The following is a 10121-nucleotide window of genomic DNA, read 5'->3' on the forward strand; positions in this document are numbered from 1 at the left end:
AGTTTCTCATGCATGAGGATTTCATTCCCAAACTCTTTGCGTTATATCTACCTACCTCTGCTTTTATTGTAGTAGCCCAAAATTATTGAGAGTACATGTACAGGAAAAAAGCCATTATGCAAACTTTAGAAGTTATGTGTCTAAACTGCTGGAATTTGAAGCTTTGCTGATGCTTCACAAAAGGTTTGAGTTATATGCTTTTCAAAGGCTGAAGGTACTGAGTTTCTTCTCTCTTTCCTTACAGGTGTGTTACTAGACATCCAGCAGCACTTTGGAGTCAAAGACAGTGGGGCTGGCTTATTACAGACAGGTAAGAGTATTTGTTTTCTCACTGGTTTTTGTAACCTTCCTCTTCTCAGAGGGGTGCTTTCAGATTTCTTCAGTTATGGCCCTGGGGCACATTGGCTGTGAAATATACTCTTACTAGGAAGGTGAGTGAACATGAGGGGTTTTTTGGTTTTGATTTGCTTGTGGGCAGGAGATCAGGGCTCAGAATTATTTGAGTGCAGAATGGGCCAAAAGCAAGCAAACCTAATGATATTATTTATGACAACTAAATTCAAATAGGAGACGGCTACTTCCCCTAGATCAGAAAACTCATGATAAACCAACAACAGGATCCTGTTGTTCTCACTTCTCTTAACTCTCTGTAGGTTGGTAATAAGTGTGATGTACGATGCCCTTCATGTGCTGTACAGAGAATCTGCTGAATGTACAGTAATTGGGAATACAGCGTGGCATGAAAATGTAAAACTCATCAGGACAAGTATCTGAGGATGAAAACTGCAGGAAAGGCTAACAATCATTGCATTCATGCTAGCTCATGGATTAACAATATCCCTATGATTTTGGTGCTGTTAGCTTCAGACATTTCTCTCCTTGTATTTAAGGAAGAAGAATTATTGCAATCGTGATGTCCTTTTAATGTAGGAGACATTTTAATGTTGCAGACATCTGCAGAGCTGTACAACCCCAGGACAAACCCAGGTTTTCTGGCCTCTAGTCCTGAAGTGGTTTAGAGGAGTGTCTTTGTCAGTGGGCTGCATTTGATGACATTGAGTAGCAGTCTCATTGTAGTTATGACAGCACATTCGATCTTTATGGAGAGTTGAAAGGACTAGCCAGAGAGCAAATGCAGTATTTTAAGGAGAGAAACAATCTGGTTTGGAAACTTCCTACAGAATTATTAGTTGGAGTCATAGATTTGTGGTGCTGTGGTTGTCTTGTCACCGTCATCTGTCTGAGGGAACCACACTGGAACAATTATATCTCTGAAAAAAATTAGAATTCAATTAGGATTAGAAATAGTGTGCAGAAAGACATTTTTTTTCCATGCCTTTTTTCTTATGCTGTCACAGTGGATACCAAATGCCCGTCAGGACCTTGTCCGTGAAACTGTAGCCAACAATAAAGTGTATAAAATCATTCATTCTTTATGATCACACTAGAGAATGTTCTGGAGCTCCATCAGTTGGCCTTTGATTTCAAACTATGTGAACCACTGCAGTATCTCCTCCTGGTTATTTTCTGCAACCCATGGCACCGCGGGGTCCTCATCTGTGGTTACAGCTTCTTGGTAATGTTGCAATACAAACAATTAATAACAGTTTGCATTAGGGCTTTAAAAATGCTCTCCTTGTGGGACAGCGGAGTTCAGCTAAGCTGATGTGGGCAGCACATGTCTAGAACAGAAGGCCTGAGCTTTACAAGTGTTACTGATTATGAGTAGCATCAATCGGTTATGCCCGAAGTGGCACTCGTTGTCTGTCAGGCTCTTTTCTACATCAGTTATTTTTGTTTATTTATTGTACTCAGAGGAACAGGTCCTCAATGTATCATTAGACACAAAGTGCCTTCAAGAAAATATTCTTGTGGAAAACAACACTTGCCAAAGCATATATTTAATCTTCATTCCACTCAGTCGGTGAAATCCTTTTGCTGACAGCAAGTAAGAGCTAAGCTCCAACAAGGCATTTCATTTGTTAATTGCAAGAAATGTTATTTATTTCTCTAGCAAACATACAGAGCATCTGAAAACAGTGTCACTGAGGTACTGCAAGATTGCTGCTGAGTGTGTCAAGAGTTTTGTAACTGGTAACTGTTGCTTTAAGAAAAGCAACATTTTCTCTCGGTTTTTTTGCTGATCTGAAAACCGAGGGCTTGACTTTGCCCCTGCAATATAGATAATAGTGTATTAATCACAGTGCCATCACAGGAAAAGAGTGCTCACAAAATAAAATGCCATTTCACGTAAGTAAGGGTAGGGGCACATAACTGAAAACTTATTAAATATATTACTTCAGCTTAACAAGTTTCTGTGTTGGCAGCTAGCCCATGTCCCATGTACCCTTAACCCTGGTGAAATAAACCACGCTGGCCTGAACCATCATAAGCACTACTTTTAATCTTTTGTCCGTTCTCTAAGTCTGACCTCTCTGTGTGTAAATTGGGGAAAATGAATGCAGAGTGTAAAAGCGTTTTACTAAGGTTGCAGAGGAAGTCTATAGTAGAGCTGGGACCAGGACTGATGTCTCCCAGACCTCTGCCTTAACCTTGAACAGTTCCTTTGCAAACAGAGAGACAGAAATATCATCTTATTCCCAAGAGATGGTTCTGCTAACTAATTGAGTGATGTGAGACGAAAGACTGCTCATCCTGAATATGTCCTCTGAATAAAGAGTGGATTAGTCTTCAGGTTGTTAATCCTGCATCTAAATGAGTCCTAAATTAATTTACAATGTTAATGAGGGGGAGTGAAATGTAGTATTCACTGGCAGTTCATATCACTCATCAAACAGGCTTTAAAAAATAAAAAATAAAATCCTTTTAACTGAGAAACAAGGCTGCACACAGTTGTAGGAGGAGATGGTACTGAAAACTGAAACAGCAAGGGGAAAAGAAATCCACCAAAGGCAATGTATGACCCTGCATTCATACCATAACCCATCTCTTTGCAGGCACAGCCAATCTCATAGCGCTCTCACTCCAAACATTCAAAAGCCAATTCACACGCTCTCAGCTTCTGCTACTCTCTGGAAAGCAAAGACAGAATTTGAATTTTTGTCTTCTTTTATATTAATCCCAAGATACAAGCTGCTCTTTGCCTAAGAGATATAATGAAAACTGGTTAGAGGGGCACTATAACTCCTGTACAGAAGAATCACAGGGACACTTCAGCCTTATCCATAAGGGAAAGGAGCAGAATGTGGTGTCTCTGTAGCAATGATCCTGTGACAGCAAAGGACACACTGACAGATGGATCGCAATTGCTGCTTGCTCAGTAGCATTGTAGAGTAAGGCATATAACTATGTTGATTCCAGAGCTTCAGTTATCTCTTGATGATGCTATAATTCTGTGCTGATCTTCCTTTTTAAAGCACTACATATGCAGTTATATAAATATTACTTAAGTTCACTAACTGTCCTACAAGTCTGCATCCAGGCTTTCTTGCGCTTTTCATTTCTTATGGGTTGCTTTTCCCAGCTGGAGAGAGGATAATCCTGGCTGATCTCAAAAGGTGATAGAGCATCTCCTTGCCTACTTGAGCTGTACAGTTGTAGTCAGTCAATACATTTATAAGCCAAATCATACAAAAAGTCTTTCCCATGTGTGGAGTTAGGTAGGAGCAGCAATTTGGACTCACCAAAACTACAGGCCTCTAAAAACACAAAGACTGAGTGGATGGACCACTGGATTTGTAGAGCTGCTTCAAAATAGTGTTATCCTTCCATATATACTTAGACCACAGGAGTAGTGCCCCAGTGCTGTACTCTGGTTTTCACTAGATTTTTTTTCCCCCTTCTTTCTTCAATTTTTGTGCTTTATTGCTCTGTCTGCTTTCTTTACCCTAGGATTTATTTTGCTTTTGTGTTTCTTGCCAGTGTCTGTTTAGCACACCAGAGCTCTAATAATAATAGTGCCTGGCTCTCAATACAGTTTGTCTTCTGTAGATCTTGGGATATTTTATATAGGGAGGGATAATGAGGCTTGCCGTTTTCTACAGATGGGGAAACCAAGAAAGCCAGATGGGAGAAATGACCTGCCCAAAGTCACACAGCGGGTCTGAGGCAGAGCCAGAATGAGAACTGCGGTCCAGTTCCTGAACGCGCAGCATTCAACCAGGTTAATGCTTAGACCCAGAGATTTGGTCCTTGTTAATGGGCACCTTAACCTTCTAGCCTTGGTAGCTCAAGCTCAGGGGAAGGCACATAAAACAGTGGGGACTTCTGCAAGGGGAAACTGTGAGGCATCAAATGGAGGGTATGGCAAGGATTCTGTTGAAATGCAGAGGAGAAAATGCCTGTCTTCAGAAAGAGCATAGGGATGTCATTAGAGGAAACCCTGGTAACCAAAAGTTTATACCATAAGGTTAGAAGCAAGGAAATGTACGGAAGTGAGAGATCTGGAAGGACTCATTAAAGATGAATAATCCTAGATAACTGGGGCTCTGAAAGAACTTGTCTCTTCTCACATGGAGAGAGATGGGCATTCTCCCAAATGCCTTTCAGCCCCCGGTTTCCAAGGAAGCCTAGCAATGCCAGGTACTTTCTTAAGTCTTTTTGTGGGCTCATTTTTCCTGTAAGGGTCAATTCCAATTAAAACCTCTGTTCATCTGAAAAAATGAAACCTTTACCTACTTGAGTTTCCCTACCTCTTGAGCTGGCCTAGTGTAACCTTGCACTAGATTGCAGCCTTGCACATATGTTAGCAGCTCTGGTGTGCTGTGATTGTACCAACCAAGCTGTAAGCATGTGCAGCGACTAGGGGACTTGAAAGACTGCAATGATGGAATAAATCAGTCTTGCTAAATTGAAGGTTTTTCTTTCAACTCCCTTTGACTCCCATCTTCTTGTCATTGCCTTATGATGACAGCTTATACTGCTCTAACACTTTTTATTTATTCCACACAAAGACCTCCTCCTCTGGATGCTAAACCTGACTATGTGTATATTACATGAGTTGCAGGTGCCGCATATTTCTTTTCTACCATCTGCTTCTACCTGAATAGATACTGTCTTGCTCCTCATCTGTCCTATGCATAATTGAATCAGATCTTCATCTTTCACTTCCAACTGCACCTGCTTAACTGTCCTTCTTGCTAGAACAGAGGAACTCATATTCTGGACACTTTTCTGTTTTCTATTTAAAATTCATGGGCTTTCCTTTTCAGTGAATGACTTCGTACACCAGAGCATCCCCCAAGCCCTGGTATCTCAGGTGTCCAATCCAGAAGGTGAGACAGAATGCTTTGTAGTTACTTTTCTTGATTTATGACTGCAAATGGTTTGGTTCACCATGTCCTACCCAGAGCAGGTTATGCCACTGTCATCTTCCCTTCCCCCAACCATGCTAAGCATTCTTAAATCCAGATTACTTCTCTGGCAGTCAGGGGCTCTGAATGCCAGGACAAGGTGGAGCTCTCTTTCTGCCAGAAGGAGATCCTCTAAGTCATATCAACAATGAGCAATACCTTTTTCCCCATTTCCCCCTCCATACCTGATTTTGTATCATTTTTTCTGAACTTCTCCAGCCTTCTGTAGCATGCCGCTGATCTAGGGATTAAACAGTTTGTATAGGACAGCTCCAGTTTAAGCAATAAAGATGAAAAAGTAGGGCTCTGTATTCACTGTGCCTTGATTAATGTTGTGACAAGGGTAGGTCTTTTACTTATCAAGGTAGAGTGAGTTGAGATAGTCCAGGGCCTGATTATTTCCCGCATAAGTCCTTTACAAGTTCCGACAGTCCTTTTTTCCTGTGTGCTAGAATGGCATCTGATACGCTAAGAAGTCATGGCAGTCTGAGGGTCTGATTCATGAAAGCAGTTAAGCCTATTTGGAAATCCCTCTGCAATCAAGAATGAAAGTATTTTCTCGAATCAGTGAGCACGTTGTAGGAAAATGTGTTTGTGCCCTAGCACAATCCCCCATACACCAAGGACCAAACTATAAAAATGCTGTTTACAGTGTGCACTCTCACTGGACAGCCCTAGATTGCAAAGTAAATAATCTTTTGGGGGGGAGAAGGGGCAGGGAAGGGAGGGGAAGGTGTCCTTGCCTCCTGCTGATCAGAGGTAAATGCTTGAGCCAGTGTTGCACTTTGTCTTTTTGTTGTACAAGTCAGCAAGTGAGTGCAGGCTCCTAGAACAGGGAAGCTCTCCAGACTGGCTTGTCTTCATTAATATCTTGATTAGCCCAGCCACTAACACAACATAACAATTCATATTCCCATCCTGTCTTCCTGCTTTGCAGAAGGAAGGTTTGTCCTAACTATTGGCCTTTCAGACAGGGCAGGTACTTGGGCTGGTTGTTGCAAGAGAAACTTGCGCTTGTGCTGCCTGTGGCATGTCTCTTCTGTGAGTAGATATTGGCCTATTTTCCCTTAGCCTGTAGTTCAAGCACCTCTTGCCAAGGTTGTGCTCACTTCTGTAATTTATTATAATAACGAGGGGAAAGATTTCCCACAGATTTTAGAGAAGTAGTTATCATTCCACCCAAAGTCCTAACAGTTTTTAACATAGCCTGTCCATCTCCCCCTATACATGTTCCTCAAACCTCAGAATGTCATTCAAGCTCTCTATAGTGGAAGATGGGATTTTTGTTGGTATTGTGTAAGTCTTTTAAACAAGAACTTCCTCTTAATACCAGCTATGCAACCTCATGTAGCAGGCATCTGCACCGTATTGTGTGTTTCATGCACAAATAGTTCAGAAGAGCTAGTCTTGTCACCTTTGCTTTTTTCATTAACACTGTATTTGGAATTTTGAAAGAGGGAAATGAACACTTGAGTTACATTAACAGTTATTTTATTGCCATTATTAGACATCTAATGGCTACCAGTTGCTGGAAGAGAGGTGTGTACTTATATTCAGTACCTCATGAATAGCTCACTTTTTTTCCTTCCCCTCTGCAGTGACACTGAAAGCTTTTGGAAGTAAGTGGAAAACCTGCTTATCTTTAATTCTTGCTTTTCACTGAGCCTGTAAGTTTAATTTTCAAGTGTGATGACCAGAGGAGTGTTTGTATATGGTCTAAATCAGAAGGAGCTCTGTATTTCTTCTCTGTACCCTGATCTAGATCTGTGCATGCAGTTGCTACTGATACCTATTGGGCCTAATTTAAAGGTGTTAGCCCAGAGGGGAAGATTTTTTGCCTTGACTTTAAGGGAAGTTGGATCAGGGTCTTCTATGAACTGGGAATGAGAAAACAGAACTAACTTTTGTAGTACGTTTTGTATATTTAGTATGCTTCATCACAGGGGAGCCGTAAGTGTTCTTCCTCAAAAGATTTATTTTAATGTTGTTTTGGTTTTGTCTTGCCTCCCACACCTGAAGAACTCTCATTTTCTTAGAGCACAAACTTACAATTCTGCAGGGCAACATACTGCGTTGTGAAAAATGTAAGCAGCTATACTCATACAAGGGATCTGAGATCAGGTGATAAAGAGGTCAGGCTTGGTCTGTGCCCGCTGGGAGATTTCCAAGTTAATATTATATAGTTGGAAGCATTGCTGTTGGAGGAGGTGTTTGATTTGAGAGAGAGAGATCATTTGGATAAACCAAATAGTCTTGACAGAATGTGAAGGAGCTCTGGAGCACTGAGGGTACTGTCTTGCAATGAAACAAAGAGTACTGATGTTAGTTGTTGTAATACAGCAGGCATCTAATAGATTCTGGAAGTACCAGGGTGTTTTCGGAGTAGTGGGAATGTTGGGGTCCTAGAGCAGTCCATGCGATCATTTTGCTTCTCTGATGTCCTGTCTTGAGTTCCAAGTGGCTTCTTCTCCAAACCATTGCTTCTCAAACTTTTTGGGCTGAGTACCAGACCACTCTGCATCCTTACAATTGAATTTTTATAGTGATTTATTATCAGACCGCTATAAAAGTAATATTGCTGCGTGGCTGGCTGCACAGAACTTGCTGTTACCTTGTGGAACACGATTTTGGGAACCATAGCCTTTAACTGCTATAAGCTGCTGCAACAGGTAGTGTTTTTCAGGCAGAAGCAACTACATCTCAGTACGGGCTGCAGTGATTCCCATGTATAGACCCATACACACTTGAGGAGGAGTGACTCATTTGTAGACACACATACCTGGCTTTGAAAATGAATTCCAGGGCATCAGTTATGTAAAAAGTGAACATTCCTCATGGTATTTGGTAGTGTTACCAGCCTGCAGAACTAGATTCCAATTAACACAAGTAAGTCCGAATTGCATGGATGGCGTGTTGTTGCACCAATTCAAAAGAAATCTCCCAATGTGCTCCCCTTAGCCCCAATACATGCACATATTCCAGGATTTTTCCTGTATGCTGATGTAAGGTTATAGAGCAAAGACCCATTTTCTGCTTAGATTATGCAGCGAACCTGTTTTTGGAGGGATAATATTACTGACCATAGTCCGTTACTTACCCCAATTCAAAGTTAGCTCACACAAAAAATGTAAATGTACGTAAACATTTTTCGCTAAAACCCTCTTCAGTTGTTTTCGAGTTTTAGTCAAATGACTGAGAATGGCTTAGGTTTTTAAATCTCAGATGAAAAACAGTTATTTGATGGGATGAATAGTAGGAGGAGGGGTTCACACACATTCTTGTGTTCTTTGCTGCAGGGAAGTGCTTTGGTTTTCAGTGGAAAGCATGTTTCCAGGAAAAGTTCAGTTCTGACCTCTTTTATGCCCCCACTCAGTTATACATCAGGTTATTCCTAATTAAACATTTGGACAGTTTTAACCATTTCCTCCTTCCAGCCTTTTCATGCACTAATGTTTACAGGAGCAAGATTTATTTTACGTATTCTCCTACTGCATCATTCTCCTTGCTCTTTGTAGATGAGCTGAATTGGAGATGTGGCAACTCTAATTCATTCTCTTGTGCGACAGTAGTGTTGAACTGCGAACATTAATAGTAATATACCTTTCCTGTGAAGAGTTGCCTTAAAGAAATATGAAGTTATAATAACTTTAACTTGCTTATTTGGAGCTGCACTAATTTTAAATGGATAGTTACAGTAAATTACTATTGAGGTAGACTTGGAAGTGAATTAGGGAGGCAGTACAGGAAAAGGTTTCTTTTTACAATTCTGCTGACGGCACTGGCCAAGGTGCTCTCTTCTCTGAGTCTTTTCCCTGTTCCCTTTTTTCTCTAGATCATCAGTTTGTAAAGGCAAGGCGATCACCTACCCTGTAAGCCTGTGGTGAAGTGCTTGTTAAAACTGACCTTGTTAAGAGTTTTGGCTGAGTGAAATTTTCAGGATAGGATTTGTCTGTCTGGTGTTTTTTGGGGGGTTGGGTTTGTTTTGTTTTATTTTGTTTTCCTTGAACGATGTTTGAAATATGCTCTGAATTCTTTGTTTTTAATTCCACCTTAATCACAGTTACTGGTTTTATTCTTGCCTCTACCCACCCTGGGATTTGGGTGGTCCTCCACAGCAATTGATGGTTAGCTGTCAGCTCCGTGCTTGTATATTCAGCATCCTGTGGTTTTGTCCAACCTACCTGGCAATATAAATAAAAATAAAAGTGCCTGAGTGCCCTTGGCCACACCTTTGGAACACTAGAAATCATTGACAAAGTCTGACAAAGAAAGGTACTATTTCATGAGAGCCTTTGTGACTAGAATGAGTCATGTGAGAAAGATGGGTGAGTTAAAGAATAACTTTGCCACAAAAAAAAAAAGTAAGGTGTTTTTTTGCTTATTCTGGAATGTGCAGGGTGCTTTAGAGATCCATGTGTCATTGAACTGAGTTGCATTCAATTTAAGCATATGGGCTGTTTTTAAAAGCAGCCTTCCATTTTACAGGTGTAGTTTAGGATATATAAATGCTTAACTTACTAATTGTGCCTGCAAATCAAAGTGGTTAAGTGGCACAAATTGCACCAGCAGAAATGCTTACAGGGTAAATTGCAAGCTCGAAATTAGTGATTGAGTTGAGGATCCTTTAAAAACCTAATACTAAAAATAGGTATTAGTTCAGAAGGGCTGATGTAAAGAGTTGTTATGGTGAGAACCATGCAAGTGTTTGACTAGCTAAATCCACCTCCTTTATCAATCTTCTTGAAGGTAAAATACAGAAGAGGAACATCAAAATATCTCATAATTTTTGCTGTTTTGGTCGTCTCCCCC

At 40.8% G+C, this 10121-nt stretch overlaps 1 protein-coding gene across 1 annotated transcript in view; it reads left to right on the forward strand.

Moving 5' to 3' along the window:
* Nucleotides 1–244: 244 nt before the first annotated feature.
* Nucleotides 245–10121, forward strand: part of SPNS2 (spinster homolog 2 (Drosophila)) — a gene marked incomplete at its 5' end in the record, with an annotated part of 82776 nt that continues 72899 nt past the window's right edge. Inside the window, one exon of the mRNA XM_009575543.1 lies at nt 245–310. Within this exon, the coding sequence (XP_009573838.1) occupies nt 245–310 (66 nt within the window). The remainder of the gene's footprint in view (nt 311–10121) is intronic.

The sequence above is a fragment of the Fulmarus glacialis genome, unplaced genomic scaffold, assembly GCF_000690835.1.
Source record: "Fulmarus glacialis isolate BGI_N327 unplaced genomic scaffold, ASM69083v1 scaffold454, whole genome shotgun sequence".
NCBI classification, from domain to species: domain Eukaryota; kingdom Metazoa; phylum Chordata; class Aves; order Procellariiformes; family Procellariidae; genus Fulmarus; species Fulmarus glacialis.